The sequence below is a fragment of the Rattus norvegicus genome, chromosome 10 (assembly GCF_036323735.1).
Source record: "Rattus norvegicus strain BN/NHsdMcwi chromosome 10, GRCr8, whole genome shotgun sequence".
NCBI lineage: Eukaryota > Metazoa > Chordata > Mammalia > Rodentia > Muridae > Rattus > Rattus norvegicus.
This window is the reverse complement of record NC_086028.1, coordinates 47,600,330-47,623,277: the sequence shown is the minus strand read 5'-3', so window position 1 is coordinate 47,623,277 and position 22,948 is coordinate 47,600,330. Positions and strand designations below refer to the sequence as shown.

Here is a 22,948-nt window from a genome sequence, read left to right as displayed (position 1 = left end):
AGCCTAGCATAGCTGTCCTCTGAGAGGCTCTACCAGCAGCTGACTGAGACAGATGCAGATACTTAAAGCCAACCATTGGACTGAGGTTGGGGACTCCTACGCAAGAGGGGACTATGCAAGAGGGGAAGGATTGAAGGAGCTGAAGGGGATGGCAACCCCATAGGAAGAACAACAGTATCAACTAACCTGGACCCCTGGGAGCTCCCAGAGACTAAGCCACCAAACAAAGAGCATACAGGGGCTGGTCCATGGCCTCCAGCACGTATGAAGCAGAGGACTGCCTTGTCTAGCCTCAGTGGGAGAGGATGAGCCTAATTTTGTAGAGACTTGGTGCCCCAGGGAAGGGGATTGCTGGGGATGGGGGAGGGATGTGAGGAGGGGTGAGTGGGTGTGTGGGTAAGTATCCTCTCAGAGACAAAGGGGAAGGGGATTGGGGTGAGGAATTCTGGGAGGGGTACTATGGGAAAGGGGGGCAACATTTGGAATGTAAATAAATAAAATAATTAAATAATAAAAAATAAGAAAAGAAAGGAAAGAGGAAAGAGGACAGACAGACATGGTTATGCCCTTTTTAGACCAGAAAACCTGTGAGTGTTTAATAAGATAGATGTTAAAGAAAAAAAACCTAAAACTTGAAGTCTAATTCTTTTTAAAGATTTATTTATTTATTTACTGTGTATTAATACACTGTAGCTGTATTCAGACACACTTGAAGAGGGCATCAGATCCCATTACAAATGAGCCATCATGGGCTGGAGAGATGGCTCAGTGGTTAAGAGCACCCGACTGCTCTTCCAGAGGTCCTGAGTTCAATTCCCAGCAACCACATGGTGGCTCACAACCATCTGTAATGAGATCTGATGCCACCTTCTGGTGTGTCTGAAGACAGCTACAGTGTACTTATATATAATAAATGAATAGATCTTAAAAAAAACAACAACAACAACAAATGAGCCATCATGTGGTTGCTGGGAATTGAATTCAGGACCTCTAGAAGAGCAGTCAGCACTCTAAACCATTGAGCCATCTCTCCAGCCCCTGAAGTCTAATATTTTTAGAATGTAGGAATGGAGAAAGTCTTTAGAAAGTTGAAACAGGCATTCTAGAATGCATGTATTAATATTCAGTATGTGTGTGTATGCACATGAGAAAGGACTCTCAATTTTCAGACAACCTACCAAACCCACTTGGTTACTCTGTTCTCTCCTAGCCTCACTTCTGTACCACCCTCCCTCTGTTTTCCTTCAGTCTCCTTGACTTTGCTTTTGCCTTGAACTTGTGTAATTCCATTATGCAGACTGGAGCTGTTTCAGAAACTAGGACATGTGACATCCTAGCTGAGACTGGCTTTCTAAGATCAGCCTGCTCACCTATTTACTATCTTATTTCCAGCATTTTTTTCTAAATATACTATTTTTCACTCTCCATTGGTGGCTCCTTATTGTCTTGTGTCCCTTCACAGTAAGGAAGCGTACCTTGGTCGTTCTGTGCCAGCTACTAGAACAGTATAGGTATATACAAGTGTGTAGAAAATAAGGCATTTTCCCTTTTCCCTTAAGTCATACATAAGAATGTGGATCTATTTAATGCTGTTATACAGTCTCATATGTTTTACATGGTTAGGAAACAACAGTGCCCCCTACCATACCTCCATACCTTTGTCATTGTATCATTAGTGGATAGACATGCCATTTGGGTTGTTACCAAGGTTATACTAAAAATCGACTTAGCCTTTATTCAGTAAAGGAGGGCTTTTCAATAAGGGCAAGGAAAGGCCAATGCTGTGCATGGGCACTGACCATGGAAAGAAAAGGCAAAAGTCAAAGCTGTTTCTGCAATGTCTTAGGGGCTACAATGTCCTCTGTGTATCTACCATAGTCTGTGGAGAGGAAAAGATATATTGTCTATCGAACTTTATACTTTTAAAACATTTTAAGTATATTTGGTGTTCGATCTACATGTATATCTCTGTGAGAGAGTCAGATCCACTGGAACTCGGAAGTATAGACAGTTGTGAGCTGCCATGTGGGTTCTGGGAATTGAAATCCCCATCTTCTGAAAGAGCAGCCAATGCTCTTAACTACAGTCCTCTTTCCAGCCCCTCTTATCAAACATTACTAACTTCTTTCAAGTAAATATTTAAGGAGCTTTGCCTGGAAATTGTAGTTTTGTTTGTATAGCTACAGTTATAATTTATTAGAAGGACAGTTCATGTTTTTTAGTACTTAAGAATTCTCTTTTCCTTTTCTGTGTAGGTTGCTTCCTAGAAACATGATTGTTTATTGGACTTGATCTCACAGCCCAGTGAGGACGTCTTTACTGATAATGTCAAGTTCAGGTTACCCTCCCAACCAAGGAGCTTTCAGCACAGAGCAAAGTCGTTATCCTTCACAGTCTGTCCAGTATACCTTTCCCAGTACCCGGCACCAGCAGGTAAGGCACAGTAGCTGTCAAGATGACATAGAGTGTTTTTACTTTTCCCATGTAATAGATTTATTGACTGGTAATGGAATGTGTTTGTTACTTTTTTTAATGGCATCTGTTTCTAGTATGTCGATGCTTTATTCTTTTTTATAGGTGCATAATACTGTATAGATATAACATTTTGTTTATTCATTGATAGTTTTCTTTTTTTCTTCAGTGGCTACTATAAATAATATGTGAAAATTTATATTTAGATTTTTGTTTATAGTTACATATTTTTAATTCCTTTCAATATATACCTTGCATATTTGGTGTTTTTAGTAACTATGTTTAAAGATTTGCTTATGATTGAATTAGCATTTTTTTAAAGATGTAATTTATTATTTTTAGTGTCTCTGTGTGTGTCTGTGCATGTGAATGTAGTGCCTGCAGAAAAACCAGAGGCATCAGATTCCCTTGGAGCTGGAGTAACAGGCAGTTGTGAGCAGCTCAACATAGGTGTTGGGACTTAAAATCAGGTCCTTTGTAAGATTAGTACATCTCTATGCTCTTAACTGCTGACAGATTTCTCCAGCCCAATATGTTTGATTTGAAACCAAGCTCTTAATGTTCCTCCCATCCCCCAATATTTAAAAAGCAAAAAAAGAAGCAAAAAACATCACTAGATAAATACTCTTTTTTGGCCTATTTGGGCACCAGGTGTACACTATACACAAACATACATGTAGACAGAGTACCCATACACATTTAAAAAACAAAAACCAAACTCTTTAAGTTGTGATGGAAGAAACCAATACTCTTTACATAGTAAGTTGATTTTCTGGATTTCAGCTTTTTCATTTGTAAACAAACATGGATCTAAACTTCTGTTTCTGCCAGCTAATTTGTTTTGAACTTACTATTGAAATGATTGCTCTCCTTTTCTTTTCCTTACTTCCTACCTTTTTTTTTTTTTTTTTTTTTTTTACTTTTAAAAAGAAATAAGATCAAAATCTAGGTCTAGCTATGTAGCCTTGCCTGGCCTGGAGCTCCTATATATACCAGGCTGGTCTTGAACTCAGAGATTTTGAATCTGTGTCCTGATTGTTAGGATTAAAAGTATGAGCTGCCATATCGGGCTTCCCCTCCCCTCCTCTCCCCTCCCCTCCCCTCCTCTCCCCTCCCCTCCCCTCCCTCCCTCCCTCCCTCCCTCCCTCCCTTCCTTCCTTCCTTCCTTCTTTCCTTCCTTCCTTCCTCTCTCTCTCTGAGAGAGTCATTGAGAGAGAGAGAGAGAGAGAGAGAGAGAGAGAGAGTGAGTGTGTGTGTGTGTGTGTGTGTGTGTGTGTGTGTGTCTTATTTTGAAGCCCTAGGCTGGCCTGGCTCTCATGTATCCCAGGCTAGCCTCCAAGGTGTTGTACTTGCCTAATATTTTAAGTGTTGAGATTTCAGAGTAGACACATGAATTTCAGACTTATATATATGAGTAATATAGATCTGGAGTTACCATAATATATTATTAGATAAATCAATAAAATAGAATTTGAAATTTTATATTGAATTATTTTTTATAACAACTAAAAAAAATAATGAGCCAGCAAGGTAGCCTTGCCTGACAACTTGAGTTTAGTACCCAGAACCCACATAGCAGAGGAGGTAATCGATCAGGTTTTCCTCTGCTCTCTACATAAATGCTGTGGCATGTGTACAACCTACACTTAACCTCCACAATCAATTAAATCAATGTAAAAGTTTAAGTAAGGGATTGGAAAGGTGACTCGGCGGTTAAATGTGCTTGCTGCTCTTTTAGAGGACTGTTTCTTGGACGCCTGTCTATAACTCCAGCTCCAGGGTTCCAAAACCTTTTGGGCTATGAAAGCATCTATTGAATGTGTACATACGTAAACACAGGGTCTCACCTATACATAAAGGAAAAAAGTGTTATTAGAAATTATTAAAATGTTGGTGAAAAATTGACTCAGTAAAGGATTGAAATTGTCTATTTGTTTTCATACTAACTGGTTCTTAATTACTTGGTTTAACTTCATAATGCTGTTCTTATTTGTGGTAAATAGTTAACTGACAATTATTTTAATACCAGGAATTTGCAGTTCCTGACTATCGCTCTTCTCACATCGAAGTTAGTCAGGCATCGCAGCTCTTACAGCAGCAGCAGCAGCAGCAGCAGCTTCGAAGGCGACCTTCCTTGCTTTCAGAATTTCACCCAGGTTCTGACAGGTAATGGAATTCCTTTTATTTTTCTACTTAGGATTAATTGAGTTATATAATTTATTTATATTTTTAAGTTTCTACTAACAAAGCTACATCTGGCATTTTAGTTGTGTTTTGAGCTCTTACTGGTTTTCTTTGTAGTTCCTCCTTTTCAGTCTCCCATGTGCTGGCAGATTACAGGTCTTGGCTGCAACATTTGGCTCACATCTGGTTTTTTCTTTTCTTCTTTTTTTTTTTTTTTTTGTTTTGTTGTTGTTCCATTAAAAAAATTCTGGGGGTTGGGGATTTAGCTCAGTGGTAGAGCGCTTGCTTAGGAAGTGCAAGGCCCTGGGTTCGGTCCCCAGCTCCAAAAAAAGAGAACCAAAAAAAAAAAAAAAAATTCTGTGGTTAAGTTTTTAATGAAAATTCATTTGTTTTAGTTTGTTTATGTATATTGGGAGCATGTACCATAATGGTTCCTATTTGTAAGTCAGGAGACAACTTGGTGACAGGAGTCAGTTTTCTTCCTCTACATTATGGATTTTGAGGAATTAACTAAGGTTGTTAGACTTGGTGGCAGTCACCTTTATCTGCTGAGCCATGCTTCTAGCCCTATTTTTTGTTTGTTTTGACCTGGCCTGGAACTTGCTATGTAGAGCAGGTTGGCCTTAATTTCACAGATATCTGTCAGCCTCTGCCTTCAGAGTGCACCATGGCTGATCCATTAGTAAAGTTTGTTCTTTCACAATTTTTATATATATATATACACATATATATACACACACACATACATATATACATATACATAAATACATATATATACACACATACATATATATACACACATATATACACATACATATATATACACACACACACACACATATATATATATATATATCACATCTCACACACACACACACACACATTGCATATTGTGTATTCTGGTCACTATCTTGGCTTTGTTTTGTGTTTCAGAATTTTCTAGTGCCATATGTGTGACTACCTACTAGAGCCTGGTTAGCTCAATAGTGGGTATGCAACTAGATACCATGCCTCCCAGAATCTGATGGTTGCTTTTAGACCAGCAGTATATGGTAGGTAGGTCACCATGAGTCCTTGCCCCTTCTACAGCTGACTGTTAGGAGGACCCATCTATTGACCCAGAGCCAGTGTATATAGTGTTGCTGTGAGTTATGGCTGCCATGACCTTGTCATACTTGGAAGATGACATTTTGTAACCTCTTTTCCCATCCTTTGGCTCTTGCTTTCCTTCCATCTTCTCTTCTGTAGGGTTCTTCAAGCCTTAACTGGGTGGTGTGAATGTCTCATCTTTGTCTTCACATTCTGTGTAGTCATGGGTCTTTGTGTTTGTCTTTATTTTCAATAAAGAGTCTCTGTTTAAGCCTTTGTCTGGGGGTAAAGATATAGATGTTTAGGACATGTTTTGATGCTGTATCAGTTCAGCTAAGAAGCCACCTTGAGTTCTCCTGAAGGGTCTAAGACCTCTTCAGTCATGGGTTTGAACCAAATATACAGCACTAGGTATGGAATTCTTCTTATGAGCAAGTGCCACATCCAATTAGGAAGCCCTTGGTGATGAGGCCAGGTCTAGGTATTGAGGGTTGAGTTAAGCTAGGAGGTTAAAGATGAACAGAGTGGCTGACAAATGCTATGTAGTTTATTATATGTGAAAGTATAATTTATGTATATATATGCACCCATGGTCCAAGGACATTTTATAGATAATCACACAAAAGTGGATTCTTTCCAGAACTAGTTACACAATGAGTTGTGTAATCGGCACCTTTTTGCTTACTCCTGGTTCTTTGAACATACTATAGTAGTGGGCATTTGGATTAAGTCATTCTTGATGCCCACACCAGTGCCATGTTACCTAAATTAAGGCCTTTATTCTCTTAGTTGTTGTCCCTTTAACAGTCCTGAAACCATTTTACCAGTGAGCACGTCTTGCAGTGATATTCTAGTTTGAAATTATAGATTGATAATATAGAAGTTGGGTTAGTCTATCAATGTAAACCCCTTAGTTTGCCTTCATTGCACCATCTGGCACAATGACTGACAGCCAGCAGGGATGAATCAGCCCAGTTTCAACTTGATTTCTCTATCTTGTATCCAAGGTTTATTGTGTCTGCAGCAGTAGGGTCATACCAGTTAGTGCTGGTGGGTAGCCATTGATTTAAAGTTAAATTTCACTGGGAGGCTGGGGATATCTTAATGGTATAGCACATGCCAGACGAGCTTGAGACCTCCAGTTCCATCTAGCACAGGAGACAAAATAATTGTGTGTATTTAAGCATGTAAAGGATGCTACAGAAGACTCTGTAGACAATGCAGAGGACAAATTAACATGCCTGTAGTCTCCCTTCTGTGGTGGCAGGAAGCTATTCTTGTACCATTTAGCAAGAATCCCAAATGCACAGATTGGAGAGGTGGCTCAGAAGAATACTTGTTGCTCTTGCAGAGAACTCTGGTTCAATTCCCAGAACCCTATGATGGCTTACAACCACCCATAACTTCAGTTCAGATCCCAATGTCTTCTTCTGACTTCCATGAGTACTGAGCACACTATAATTCACATGTATGCTTGTGAGGAAAAAAAACATTAAATGACATAATAAGGTTTTTTTTTTTCTTTTGTTATTTTTAAGACAGTATTTCTCTGTGTAACCCTAGCTGTCCTGGAATTTATTCTGTTGACCAGGCTGCCTTGAACTCAAAGAGATCTACCTGTCTTTGCCTTCTGAGTGCTGGGTCAAAAGGCATGTGCCACCGTGCCTGGCCCAAAATAAATATTTTAAAAAATATTTGCTGAAAAAAAAATCCCAAATACAGTATAGTTTTATTACTTTCATTCCTAGTTTTGTGCATTAGATATTTGAGCTTACCCACCCATTATATCTACTGTTTTGTAATTTCTGGTTATGTCTGCTTTACGATATTTGAATGTGTTTTTTACATGCCAAACATATAAGTGAGGTTATGTAACATTGTCTCTCTATGTTTGGTTTATTTCAATTAATCTAGTGTCTTCTACGCACATCAATGTTGTAATTAAAGGAAGATCCCATTTTTTTATTTAAGACCTGAGTAACATTTTCTTGTGTGTGTTTATACATACGTGCAGTTTATTAATTTGTCCAGCAACAAATACTTAAAATTATTTTTGTGTTGACATTGTAATGAATATGAAAGTACAGATATATTTATTTCTTTAAACATTGTCAAATTCTTTTGAATAATGACCATAGCAATCTATACTTGCCATCACTCCACATAATATTGTTTTTTCTCTATTTCAATGTCCATATTTGCTTTTTGATAATAGGAATCTTTTAAATTTTAATTAATTGACTTGGTAGAGATAGGATGTTACTATGTTGCCCTGGTTAGCCTGGAACTCACTATATAGAACAGGCTGAATTTACAGGGATCCTCTGCCTCTGCCTCTGCCTCTGCTTCCTGAGGGATAGGATTAAAGAAGCATAACACTATGCCCTACTATTTGTTTTATATTTTATATGGGTGTTTTGCCTTTGTGTATGTCTGGACACCACATATATGCAGTGCCCACAGAGTCCAGAAGAGGGCACTGAGTCTCCCAGGACTATAGTTCTAGACAATTATAATCTACCGTGTTGATTGTAGGAACCAGACTTGGATCTTCTGGAAGAACAGCCAGTGCACTTAACTACAGATCCATCTCTTCAGCCTAGTAATAAGAATCTTAATGGGTGCTAATGGGATGTGGTATTTCATAGCCATTTGATTTGCATTTTCCTATTAATTAGTAATACTGGATGCTATTTCATATACCTCTTGGCAATCTTATTTTTTTATTGTTAGAAAAATATGCAGCCATGATTTGTGGTTCTTTTAAAATTGTGATATGTGTGTGTGTGTGTGTGTGTGTGTGTGTGTGTGTGTGTGTCCCCGTCCATATGAATGTAGTATATGGAGGCTCAGGTAGATTTCAGATGTCTTCTGTATTTGCTTCTGTCTTGCTGTCCCAGGGACTATCTAGGATGTTGTATGAGGTAACAGACACAGTTACCAAAGCATAGAACTTGTTTGGTGGGGCTGGGGAAATGGCTCAGCCGTTAAAGGCTAGGCTCACAACCAAAAATAGAACTTGTTTGGTGAATTCTCATCTTCATTATATTTTCTGGACAAATGTACATGTATGTAACATAGAACATTCCTTATGTTTTGGGAGCCTGGTATGTTATTCACATCTAGAGTCTCTCCTCCTTCATGGCAGACTCCTGGATTTCTTTGAGTGCCTTAGAGACAAACTTTTTGAAGGCCACTTGAAGTCGTATGATTTTGGTTCTTTTTTTTTTTTTTCAGAGCTGGGGACCGAACCCAGGGCCTTGTGCTTCCTAGGTAAGCGCTCTACCACTGAGCTAAATCCCCAGCCCCGAAGTCGTGTGATTTTGAATGTGACGGTTTATTCTTAGGTCACCAACTCTTTAGCAGAATGGTCCTTTTTTGTTCTGCCCTTCTGCTGGAGCTATTCGTTCTGCTTGTGTCAAGCTGAAGCTCTACGCATTTAACTTTTCAAGATGGTTTCTCCCACTGAAGCTGTAACTCCAGCAGTTCGCCCATTTCTTGGTTCCATCTTGGGGATCTCGATGCAGGCCCCTAGGTTTGTGTGGAACGGACGGAGACATTTTCTTAGCCCCACACGATTAACTGTTCTTTTGGGTTACTTGAGTTCTTTATAGATTTTGCATACGAGGTATATATTTGAAAACATTTTCCTCGTTTACTGTTTTACTTTATTCATTTATTCACTTTATTCATAGAAACTTTTGAGCTTGATATATAATCCTAGTTATTTATTTTTGCATTTGTGGCCTGAGTTCTTGTTATGTTAGCAAAAAATTCATTGCCAAGGCCAGTGCCTACTCTTCTGTGTTCGCTGTCTGACCTCATATTTAATCTTTTTTCATTTCCAGTTGATTTTTCTGTATTGTGTATCTAATTTCATTCTTTACTGTGTAAAAATCCACTGTTTCCAGCCTGATGCCTTTAAAAACCCACTTTTCCCTGTTGTGATCTCTTGCAACTCCTGTAAAAGATTAGTTTACCATATATGCTTGGATTTACTTTTAGGTTTTCTGTTCCTTTCTGCTAGTCTGTAAGCTTTCAGGTGAATACCATGTTTTGTTTTGTTTTAAGTATGTATGGGTGTTTTCTTTGTATGTTTTTCTATGTTCCATGTATGCAGTGCCTTTGGAGGCCAGAAGAGGATGATTTTGATTCCCTGGAACTGGGTTTATATGTGGCTGTAAATTGTTGTCGGGGGCTTGGAATTAAATTGGGTCCTCTGGAAGAGTACCCAATGCTTTTAATTATTAAACCATTTCTTTTCTTCAACCCTCAATGTTTTTTTAAATTATATCCATGTAATATAATTTTAAATAAATATGTATGAAGCCTTTTACAATTGCTTTGACATTTGGGGTATCCTGTTGTATGTGTTTAGAGTTTAGAGGTGTGTGTGTGTGTGTGTGTGTGTGTGTGTGTGTTAAGAATCCCTTGCTATGGATACCATTCTATTTGTATATTACTTTAGGCTAGTGGATCTCAACCTGTGAGTTTGGGACCCCTTTGGCTAACCTCTTTAAAAATATTTACATTATGATTCATAACAAAATTACAGTTATGAAGGTTGTGGGTAGCACAGCATGAGGAACTGTATTAAAGGGTCACAGGATTGGGTTGGTTAAGAACACCTGCTGTAGGTAATATGGACATTTAAAAGATAGTCTCCTGATTGCCAGTGGAATCACTCAGAGGATAGTGGTGCTTGCTGCAAAGCCAGATGGCCTGGGTTGCATCCCCAGAACCCACATAGTAGATAGAGGGAGAGAACTGACTCCCTGAGGTTGTCCTGAGACCCACATGTGCAGAGTGATATATATGTGTCCTGGCACATGTGTGCACATACTAAACACACTAACTAAACTTAAAAAATTTAGTCCATCAACATGGGAGTATCTTTTGTGTTATTTAATTTTTCTTTTTTAAATCATTTAGCAAATACACAAACATATTTAAAAAGGAAAGGGCTAAAATCTTGAATTAAAAGCATAAAGGTGTACAATTATTGCCACAAAATTGAAAAAAATTCAGGGAAGGAATTATGAAAATCTTGAATAGCTTGACTTTGTATTTCTTAACTTTACTCTCAAAGAAATAGTGTTGGAAAGGAAAGGAAGTCATTAAAATCCTCAGATTTAAATGGAATGGTGGTTAATGAGATTTTGATACTTTCCATTGTACTACCTTGTTTTTCAGCAGCTCCATGAAGGGCACTCCTGATGGGTCAGTTTGTAAAGTCATAGGCTATCTTAGGAGTGTTTTACATGTCTGCCACAGTGCAACAGGGCATCAACAAAGGTTGTTAAACAAGACTGAGTTCTCTTCTTGCTCCCTCATATAGCGGATAGTATGTAGAAAGCTATGCCCTTCCTTCACTACTGGCCCAGAGCAGGCAAGCACATGAGACTCAACAAAGACAATGGCAAGGAAAACTCAACTGGAACAGTTTTCACACCAAAGAGAAGGTCTAAAGTAAGGCTGCCATAGTGCCCCTGAGCAAGAGAAAATAGAGGGGCACACGGTTAAATTATTAAAATTCAAGGAGAAGTAAAAGACTAGGAGGCATTCAGAAAACATCCAGGTCCTTCTCAGGGAGGAACGGTGTCTGGTTTTAAACATCTAGTGGCAGGAGATACTGAAACAATTGCTTAAAGTTCTGAGAAGAAAAAATTGAGATTCAAAAATATTATACCAAACAGGATTAAGCCTCAAAGCAGCAGGCAGGTATTTTTAGATATGAAATCACTAAGCATCCAAAACCTATTATAGAATCTGTGGGCGATGGAATCAACTAAACAAAGAATGAAAGCCACGGTAAAGGACGGGTAGTTATAAGCCAGTGTAAATTTAAAAAATTTGTTTTTAAATATTCAATAAATTTTAAAGGATGGATTTCTAACAGATGGAAATCTTAAACATTGACAGAGTTAACAAAATGGCTTAGCTTGCAAATACCTACACCTGAGTGTGTTTAGAATCTTTAAAGGCATGCTTCTGAAAAGTGTACACGGTGATTTTCTACTTTTCCCCTTTTTTTGCTGTTGTTGGAGACAGGGTTTCTCTGTGTAGCCCTGGCTGCCCTGAAACTTACTCTGTAGACCTCCAGACCAGGATGGCCTTGAACTCAGAGGTCCACCTGCCTCTGCCTCTTGGTGTTGGAATTAAAGGTGTGGGCCACAACCGCCTGGCTTTCTTGCTCTTACTCTCTGGTCCACATTACCTTGATTTTAAAACAAGATATTTTGACTCTTAAAACCTTAGGAAGAAGTTCTGTGTTGGAGGATGTAGAGCTGGCTCAGTTGTTGAGAGAGAACACTTGTTTTTGTAGAGGATCCAGGTTTGGTTTCCAGCTTCCATATCCTGGCTCATAGCTGTTATAAACTCCAGTTCTGGGGATTGACTCCCTCTTCTAGATTCTTCAGGCACCTGCATGCATGTGATGCACTTATGTGTGTGCAGGCAAACACTCCTCCATATAAAATAAAAATATTAAAAAAAAAAAAAACCAACCTGTGTATGCAGCAGGTTCACACTTGAGCGGGCAAGTGGCCCGCTTGTACAGGTTCTGGTGATCTGTTATTTTGTCTTTTTTTTTTTTTTCCGGAGCTGAGGACTGAACCCAGGGCCTTGTGCTTGCTAGGCAAGTGCTCTACCACTGAGCTAAATCCCCAACCCCAGCTCTGGTGATCTGAACTCAGGTCCTTGCACTTATATGGCAAGTGACATCTTAGCCCTTAAAATGGACTTTTTGGATCTTTATTTTGTAACTCAGATAGTTTTACAAATAAAAATCTGTGTTAAGCTTTTCATTTCTATATTTGTCTTTTTAAGTCTTCCTCTTCATCCCAAAGAGACATTCTGTTAGAAGTTTTAATAGTATTCAGGTGACATTCAGGTGTATGTAACCATATGACACTGTGACATGACTGTGTCACCTACAGATGTGCTGTGGCTCATGCATGGCTCTCCAGGATGCATATTGAGTATGGGAATATTATTCTGAAGTAGTTAGTGTGGTCAGCAATTAATTCATTTTGAAAGTATACATGACCTTTCATTCACTCTGAAGTCTAACCCGGGTATTAGCAAGGGTTTAAATGTCACATAACAAATTTCAGGTGTTTTTTGCTTTTTCTTTCTTAAATTTTTGTATTTTTGTATTTTTTGGTATGTATTAGGCCTCAAGAGAGAAGAACTGGATATGAACAGTTTCACTCAGGACCCTCACCAGTGGATCATGATTCCTTGGAGTCCAAGCGTCCACGCCTGGAGCCAGTTTCTGATGCCCATTTCCAGCGTGTTAGTGCTGCGGTTTTACCTTTAGTTCACACGCTGCCAGAGGGGTTGAGGGCGTCTGCAGATGCTAAGAAGGTAAATGTTTGTTTTCTTGCTCTGTGGAACTTAGGTTTGTAATGTTTATGTAACCAGTCTTAGGCAGAGCGCCTGAAAGAGAAGCCAACATTCTACAGCCTCTAAACGGTTAGTGCTACGGGAGTAAACGTGGTGTTAGCAAAACTAACACCACAGACTGAGTGTTTCAGATTTCAAAATTGGTGGTACCTTTGACTTTTGAGTTCAATCATTCTCATGCATTATTTGCTGTGTTGTAAAATGTGGTCAGAGTTACTGAAGACTCAGTTTTGTCACATTTATTTGTGTGGTGGCAGGGAGAGCTTATGCATGTGGAGGTCCAGGACAGCTTTTAGGAATCAGTTCTCTCCGTTCACCCCATGGGTCCTAGGATTGAGCTCAGGGCATTAGGCTCCTTGGCAAGCACCATTGCCTTGTGTTTGGTTTCTGGGGAAATTCTTTTTCCCTGTGTTTGAAACAGAGTCTTCATATCTAGTTCCGATGGTCTGGAACTCACTATTAAGACTAAGCTGGCTTACAGCAATTCTCCTGCCCCTGAATTTCCAGTACTTCAACATGTATAGAAAATTTTGTCAGAGTTTAAAAAGCTCTTCTAATTTATTAATGTAGGATCCATAGGTTCATAGGATAAGTTTTATCTAAGGTTTAACTTTATAATTTCATACATAGAAGTGGTTTTAGAGTTACATAACTATTACACACTTAAGCTTTGGGTTTGATTCCCCAGCAGTATATAAACCAGGCATGGTGTGTGTACACCTGGGAAGTAGGTTTTCCTTGGCCTGTCTGGTATACATGAGGCCTTGTTTTTGTTGTTAATTTTTTTAAGTAAGAAATAAGAGATTTCAAAGGAAAAAATATTCTGCAAATTTATAATTTGTGGATGATAACCTCCTGTTCTCATTAGTTGTTAACTAAAAGCTGTTTATAGTCACAGTGTAGTGTGATATTTTGATACATATACATTGTGGGATGATAAAATCAAATGATTGACATATCCACCACTTTGATTTTTGTGGTTTTTTGGGGGGGAGTGATTGGGCTTTCAGTACAGGGTTTCTTTTTGTAGCTCTGGCTGTTCTGGAAGTTGCGCTGTAGACCAGGCTGGCCTTCGACTTCCAGAGATCCGCCTGCCTCTGCTTCTCAAGTGCTGGGATTCAGAGATGTGCATGTCTGGCATATCCATCGCTCGATGTACTTAGAATTATTTTTGTGTCATAAACACTTAAAATCTTAGCAACTTTCAAGTGCACAATGCATTATTATTATTTTAAGGTTTGGTTATTTTATGTATACGAGTGCTCTATTTACATGTACACCTGCACACTAAAAGAGGGCATCAGATCATATTATAGATGGGTTTGAGCCATGATGTGGTTGCTGGGACGTGAACTCAAGACCTCTGGAAGAGCAGCCAGTGCTGCTGAGTTTTTCCAGTCACACACAATGCAGTATTAATTATAACTAAACTTTGACTTTACTGCTTTAAATATTAAGTGCTTCATGACATTTTGAATAATACATTAACTTATGACAGTTTTTATTTTTGAGATCCAATAATTTTTGCCTTGTGTTTATTACCTTCTCTTGTGAATGTTTGCCTCTGTTTCTCTGTTATGTTCTTGTTATATTACTGTGGTTATAGTTTTGATTATCTGTTTTATATCATTAAATCTGTACATTAGCAGATGTTTAGCATGAGTGGGTATTTATTTTAGAAAAAACAATTTAAGAAACTCTCTAGTAGGCATTAACCTTTTCTTTCTTTTTTTGTAATATGAGGGACCTTATATACCACTCTAGCACTGAGCTACATTTCTACCTGGTAACCTTTTAATTAAAACATGTTAATGGTTTCTTAATATTATTTTCTTTAAAATTTATAAGTAAACATTGTGATTATATATGTGTGTGTGTATGTCTAGATGTGGGCATGTGCCTGTGAGTGTGCATAGCTGAGGAAGCCAGCACAGGACCTATCCCCTGGAGCTGGAGTTAGCCAGTGCCACGAACCTGACAAGAGTGCCAGAAACCCAACTTGGACCCTCTGCTAGAGCAATAGGCACTCTTTTTTAAAAAAGATACATCTATTTATTTTATGTATGTGAGTACACTGTAGCTGTCTAAAGACACACCAGGTAGTTGGGAGCCACCACATGGTTGCTGGGAATTGAACTCAGGACCTCTGGGAAGAGCAGTCAGTGCTCTTTTTTTTTTTTTTTTTTTTTTCTCCTCGTGGAGATGTTTAGTGAGAGAAGAAAGGTAGAAGAGTCAAGTAAAGGCGGGCCGTGAGCATGTGGAGGGAAGCGGGTTGGGGAATGGAGAGAGAAGGGACAAAGGGGAGGAGGGGAAGAGCAAGAGAACAAAGAATGCAGACAGTGCTCTTACTGCTGAGCCATCTCTCCAGTTCAGCAGTAGGCACTCTTAACCTTTCTCTCCAGTCCCAGTAGTATTTGTATTGTGTGTGTGTGGACAGCTATCATGTGGATTCTGTTAAACTCAGGCTGTCAGGCTTGGGAGTACTTGCCTTTACTTGTTGAGTCATCTCTCTCACCTTGTCTTCCTTCCTGTGTAGTCCAAGGTGCTCTCTTGTAGTAATCCTTCCCTTGTAGTAATCCTTCCGCCTCTGCTTCCAAAGTGTAAGGATTACAGATGTAAGCTACCACCACACTCTGCTACTTGTTTTTCTTGTATAAAGAAGTAAATCTTGGTTGATGCTCTGGTGTTTTCTAGGGTTTATTAGTATTTTGGTTTTGTAATTATTATTATTTTTTTAAAGATTTGTTTATTTATTATATATAAGTACACTGTAGCTGTCTTCAGACACACCAGAAGAGGGCATCAGATCTCATTACAGATGGTTGTGAGGCACCATGTGGTTGCTGGGATTTGAACTCAGAACCTCTGGAAGAACAGTCAGTGCTCTTAACCGCTGAGCCATCTCTCCAGCCCGGTTTTGTAATTATTAACACTCTGAATGCTGATTTGTACAAATGGCAGAAGTATGTTTAGGGCTATTACAAAAATTGTTGGAAAATTTTGAATTAATCCCAAGTAAAATTTATTAGTGACTTCCCTTTCTTTCAAAGATAAGATCTCATAGCCCAGGGAAGTCTTAAGATTTGCTTTTTAATCAAGACTGGCCTTGAACCCGTAACCCTCCCACTATTACCTTCTTAGTTCTAGGGTTAGAGGCATGAGCCATCATGCTTGGCCTCCGTTAATCGTTTCTGCTGAAACTCAAGCCAACTCATCCAGTAATACCAAAAACCAAACATTGTAACAGTATTAAGTAATAATAAGAAAATAAATTTAGTTTTTTTATTTCCATAAGTAAACTATTTTATTTCTATATGATTAGAAAACTGTATAGTAAAAATGTTTCAACTTACAGTAGCCTTTTTTTTTAAAGCGTGTGTATGGAGTATGTGCATTTATGTATGTGTATTTGCATGTTTGACAACTTGTATATGAGTGTGTATGTGCTATAAGGCAGAGTATAATGTTGGGTGCCTTTCTTGATAGCTCTTCACTTTATTTACAGAGGTGGGATCTTCATTAACTCATCCATTTAGCTAGATTACCTAGTCCGTTTACTCTGGGCAGTCCTGTCTCTGCTTTCTGAACATTGTGATTATAGGTAGTCGACCACATCTGCTTGGCTCTTGTAAGTGTGTACTAGTGATCTGAATGTCTGTCCTCACTTTTGCATAGCAAATGCTTTATCCACTGAGCCATTTACCAGCCTCAATATATAGTACCTAAAACACATAAGCCTGGGGGTTTTAGGCAACATGTTTTATAGGATGGCATCCATAGTACAGAGTGTATGTGTATGTCCAGACGCCAGCTGGAGTAATGCCGTGAAATGCAATATGGCGAGTACTGCCAGAAACTAGCTCATTAAACATTTTTAGTTATTGTTCATTCAGACACCTTTTGTTATTAACAAAGTTTTCATGATTCTCCTTTTAATTACACAACCCCATAGGGGTCATGACCTATACATACTTTGAGTTTTTATACATTAAAAAACTAATTTAAAAGTCAGGAAGTATATCTGTAACTTATTTACAGGTAGTTAACCAGAAATGAAACAAAACTGTGTGTGTATAACGAGAAGGCAAGCATAACAAAAACCCAGTGAACCTCCATGAAAGATAATGGATATTATTGTGCTTTTATGTTTTATGTGAACTGTTGGGATCATATACAGAGTGAGTACAAATTCTTTGGGGTAAGCTAGTAATGAGGTGAGCCTCTGTGAGTTTTGAGATATGCCATACTATGTGGAATTTCAGTGTAACAATGTTTGGGGTTTGTAAGAAAGACTTTGCTGCACTAAAAGCAACAAAATTTAAAAATAGCATCTTCTGACACTGAGTAAATTATCCCACATATAATTTATAGCTGTAGAAAGAGGATTTTAAAACTCATTCATTTAAATTTGGCATGGTAATGAACATGAGTTATTGTCATTTTATAGTTGAGAAAACATGCCAGTAAAAACTTCAGTAACCTGAGGTCATATCTCCTGAGTTAGAATGAAAATGAAGAATCCCTAACTCCTTCCTGTATTTCATGGTCTATTTACCCTGTTTTCTTCTTCTTTCTTTATATCCTTCCTTTCTTTGTCCTTTTAAAAATAAACTCTAAGTATTTAATTAAAAACTTAGACACAGGGCTGAGGAGATGGCTCAGCAGTTAAGAGCACTGACTGCTCTTCCAGAGGTCTTGAGTTCAAATCCCAGCAACCACATGGTGGCTCACAACCATTTGTAATGAGATCTGATGCCCTCTTCTGGTGTATTTGAAGACAGCTACAGTATACATATATAATAAATAAAAAAACACAAAACAAAAAACTCAGACACATATACATATCCCCTTTTCCCCAAAAAAGAAATCTAATTCTTACTCTAAATAGTTGTTTAACTGTTCCAATACAAGGCTGTAAGCGCAGTACCATGTACACCACACATGTGCATAAACACACACACACACACACACACACACACTGAGCAAGTGAGAGAATGAGAATCTGGAAAATGAGTAATGAGTGATATATCCAAACCATAAAAGTAGTATAACCATCTGTGTGTATTGTTTTATATATATTTGCAAGTATGTGTGAATGGGAACCTTGACTACCATAAGAGGAATAGCATACTGCTGTTGAAGGGCAGGGATGCTGCCTGTTTATGTTACCCCAGGAGCAATATTTGGCATGTTCCCTGTCTTCATTTATCATTGCAACCAATAAAGGCTGTTTGTATGCTGAGAGACAGACTGACAGACTCTGCTGTGTTTTAAAGTTTGTTTTCTGTTAAGACACTCTTGACTCTAACATTGGCTGTTAGTGAGAAATAATTTGTTTTATGATTTTTCTATTAAAGGATTCGGCATTTGGAGGCAAACATGAAGCTCCATCCTCTCCATTGGCTGGGCAACCATGTGGAGATGATCAAAACGCTTCACCTTCAAAGCTCTCAAAGGAAGAGTTAATACAGAGTATGGACCGGGTAGACAGAGAGATTGCAAAAGTAGAGCAGCAGATCCTTAAATTGAAAAAGAAACAAGTAAGTGTGGCACTCCCTGTTTAGCATAGTCCATGTTGTAGAAGATGCTCCGCTCATCATCTCTTTAGTTTCATTCCTTCATTTCTCCTGCTCTACTGTACTGTAAGGTAGTATGATACATGTGGCAGGAGCTCTCAACCTTCCTGATGCTGTAACCCTTTAGTACAGTTCCTCATGTTGTGGTAACCCCCATCCATAACATTTTTTGTTGCTACTTCATAACTATAATTTTGCTACTGTTGATCATCGTAATGCACACATCTGTGTTTTCTGTTGGTCTTAGGCGATCCCTGGGTCCGGTGAAAAGGTTGTTCACCTCCCAAAGCGGTTGTGACCCACAGATTGAGACGCGCTGCTATGTGGTGTTTGTGTGTAGTGAATGATACTAAGGTTGCTAGGATGGTAATGTTATGTCCCACTGGGCACCTTTGCATATCAGTTTGTGCACATCCCTGTCTTTATGCGATAGCCTTTTTTTTTTTTTTAAACATTTGGATGTAAAATAGTTTTTATTGTGGTTTTAATTACTTTGCATTGCCTTGGTTAGGAACAGGTAGTCTCATCTTATTTTCCTACAGTTAAAGTTTTCTAGCATGTCATCTCATCCCTTTCAGTAGTTCTATTTGAGGAGGTGGTTGCACTTTGCTTTTGATAGTAGATTCTTTTTTTTTTTTTTTTTTTCCGGAGCTGGGGACCGAACCCAGGGCCTTGCGCTTGCTAGGCAAGTGCTCTACCACTGAGCTAAATCCCCAACTCGCACTTTGCTTTTGAGATAAGTGCTCATTGAATATGGTGCCTAGGTTGACACTAAACTTCAGAGATTCAAATGATCCCTTGCCACACTTTCTGAGTATCTAGTATGATAGAGTCATTCTATCAAAACTGTATCAGTGAAGCATCTTTTAAAATTGAGATGTAATTCATACCACAGTATTTATTCTTTCAAAGTGTGCAATTAAGTACTTATAATATATTAGTAAATTTTTGCAAGTTATCACTACTATTGAGCCTAGAACATTTCTGTCACTTTTAAAAGAATCCCAAATTCATTAATACTTAGTCTCTGTTTCTACTATTTCCTGTCTTCTGGAATCCACTTGTTTGTTATTGTCTATGTGAATTACCTAGTTGGGTAGAGTCCTATGACGTATTTTCTAGAACTGCCTATGTTTTTTTTTTTTTTTTTTTTTTTTTTTCCGGAGCTGGGGACCGAACCCAGGGCCTTGCGCTCGCTAGGCAAGCGCTCTACCGCTGAGCTAAATCCCCAACTCCTAGAACTGCCTATGTTATATTTACATCAACATTTTAAAATCATTACTGACTAAATTGATTCTATTGTAGAATCACACCATATTTTATTCATCTGTTCATTAATTGATAAACATTTGGTTTGTGTCTGTCTTATTTTAAAGATTTATTTTTTATTTATGTGTATGTGCGTGGATGCCTTCAGAAGCTGGACAAAGTGTCCGATTCCTGGGGGTAGGAGTTACTGGTGGTTATGGACTTCATGTGTCTGACGGGCACCAAACTCAGGTCCTGAGGAGGACCATCTCTGCAGCCCCACACCTACTTACATCTTAATTTTATTTTAAAACTTATTATAAAAATATTATAAGTAAAAAACACAAACTGAAGTTAACCCATTTTCTTCCATGGCTGCCTTTAAAACAGTTTATTGTGCTGTCACATTCATGTGCCAGTTTTACGTGTTTTTTTTTTCCCCCAGTCTTCTTGGATATATATCTAGGAGTAGAACTGTTGGGTCATCTGGTAAAACTATGTCAAGCATTTTTGAAGCTGCTTGTAATTTATGAGGCTTTTACTTGTTTTATTCGTTGTCAGCATTAGCTGTGTCCTCCCTCCTATTGTCTGCTCCCTGTGTAACATAGGTGAGAGAAGGGTTCTCTCTGTGTAGCACAGCCTGTCTGGCATTGGACTCTAGATTCTCCTCCCTCAGATTATAGAGTGCTATTGTATTAAGGTTGTAAGTATGCAGTACCACATTTGACTTTAGTTTAGTTTCTTCTTCTTCTTTTTTTTTTTTTTTAAGAATTATTTATTGTATGTATGTGAGTACACTGTAGCTGTCTTTAGACACACCAGAAGAGGGCATTGGATTCTATTACAGATGGTTGTGAGCCACCATTTGTTACTGGGAATTGAACTCAGGACCTCTGGAAAAGCAGTCAGTGCTCTTAACCACTGAGCCATCTCTCCAGCCCTTGTTTCTTCTTTTAATAGTTGTCTTAGTAGGCATGAAATGGTGTCATGCTGTGATTTTACTTTGCATTTCCTTAGTAATAGTCTCCTTAATGATATTGTGGAATGTTTTTGCATGTGCTCAATGGATATATATGCATATTTTTTACATAACTGTTTATTCATACCTTTTGTTTTTTTGTTGAGTTCTAAGGATTTTATTTTGCCTGTTCACTTGTGCCTATCATTCTGAGTTTTGACTTTTCTTTTTGCTAGTAATAAAACTTTGATATATCAAAGTTGTGTAATTTTGTTGGTATAATTTATTTACTTTTAAATCATTTGTAGTATGTTGTTTTAGCTAGGAACTTTGATGAATCGGAAGTCACAAAATTCAGTATTTTTTCTTATATAAATTTTATTGTTTTAATACTTTTGATTCTATTTATGAACATGATTCTGTTTTATGATGATAAGAATTTATATTGGGGTATATATCAGTAAGGCAATTTATGATACTGTCTTAAACTGCTTCTTATATTGTTTAACCCTGTGGGCAATTTTTTTGTGCCATTCTCAAAGTAAGGATCAAAACTATTTTTGTTTTGTTTTATGCATAGTTTATTGAATAGTTGGGCTGGCAAGATGGTTCAGTGGTAAATGAGTTCTCCTTCAACACTGACTGACAACCTGAGTTCAAGATTTGTTGCAGGTGGTGGAGGTGACACAGGTCTTTAATCCTAGCACCTGGGAGTTCAAGGCCAGCCTGGTCTACAGAGCTCTCTTCCAGGACAGCCAGGACTACACAAAGAAACCCTGTCTCTAACCCTTCCTCTCCTTCTTCCCCCAAAAAGCTGACTTCTGCAAGTTGTCCTCCAACCTGCATACATGAAGTGTGCTTTCTGTGAGCAGAGCAGGCACACACACTCAAATAAACATTAAAAAGTTTTTTCTGTTTTCTATTGCTTTTTACAATAATGTTTTTATTTTATTACTTTTTTTTTTTTTTTTTTTTTTTTTTTTTGCTTTTTGAGATAGAGCTTCTCTTTGTAGCCCTGGCTGTCCTGGACCCTTTGTGGCTTTGAACTCAGAGATCCTCTAGCCTTTACCTCCCTTGTGCTGGGACTAAAGGTGTGCACCACCATGCCTAGCTGTTATTGATTTTATTCTAAGTGTTTGTAGAAATTCTTTATCAGGTTGCAAAGTCCTGTTTTGTTTTGTTTTTTAAAAACATGTAAAGGCTTTTCTTCTTATTTCACAAAATCTTCCTTGGTAGCCCATGCTGGCCTCATACTCCTTGTACCTTGTGTTAGCCTTCTCGCTGTTGGAATTTGTGCTGTGGGCAATCATGCCTGGCTGCAACTATTTTAATAATAAAGGAATTCAGTGTCAAAGGAATGCTAACCTTTGTTAGTCATGCAGTTTTTCTTCTTTAACCTCTTAGTTTTAATGCTAGTTTTCCTTTTCTTTTTTTTTTTCTTTTCTTTTTTCCGGAGCTGGGGACCGAACCCAGGGCCTTGCGCTTGCTAGGCAAGCGCTCTACCTCTGAGCCAAATCCCCAACCCCTTTAATGCTAGTTTTAAAAGGCCTGTGTACCTCTAGGTTTAGCTTTATTTGTGCCACATTATCTTTTTTTTTTTAAAAAAATAAATTGCTAGTTTAATTCAGCAGTATTTATTTGGAGATTTAAATTTATGAAAGCAATATTTTTTAATTATTTTTTTGAGATAGGGTCATGCATATAACCCAGACCAGCTTTGACTCCCAATTCCTTAGACCAGTGGTTCTTGTCCTTTCGAATGCTGTGACTCTTTAATACAGTTCATGTTGGGATGGGTTTTGCTGTTGTTATGAATTGTAAATATCTGATAACTCAAGATGTCTTATATGTGACCCTCTTGAAAAGCTTGTTTAGCCCCAAAGAGATGACCCATAGGTTGAGAACCACTATCTTAAACTGACTTGGAACTCAATGTAAAATGTAATCTTCATATCTTTTTTGAGTGGTGGAATTAGAGGGGTGAACCCATCTATTCCATACTGTTCTTTTCTTT

The 22,948-nt window shown here is 38.2% G+C and overlaps 1 protein-coding gene across 51 annotated transcripts in view; it reads left to right on the top strand.

Moving 5' to 3' along the window:
• Ncor1 (nuclear receptor co-repressor 1) overlaps nt 1–22,948 on the top strand; it is a 142,761-nt gene that overhangs the window by 18,335 nt on the left and 101,478 nt on the right. For 37 of the 51 annotated variants that reach the window (XM_039086676.1, XM_039086677.2, XM_039086675.1 and 34 more), the window contains exons 2-6: nt 2,256–2,433; nt 4,502–4,638; nt 8,983–9,018; nt 12,921–13,113; nt 18,510–18,692. In XM_039086676.1, coding sequence (XP_038942604.1) covers nt 2,326–2,433; nt 4,502–4,638; nt 8,983–9,018; nt 12,921–13,113; nt 18,510–18,692 — 657 coding nt within the window. In that variant the 5' untranslated portion in view covers nt 2,256–2,325. The remainder of the gene's footprint in view (nt 1–2,255; nt 2,434–4,501; nt 4,639–8,982; nt 9,019–12,920; nt 13,114–18,509; nt 18,693–22,948) is intronic. The other 14 variants (NM_001271103.1, XM_063269692.1, XM_063269690.1 and 11 more) reach the window with 1 other exon arrangement.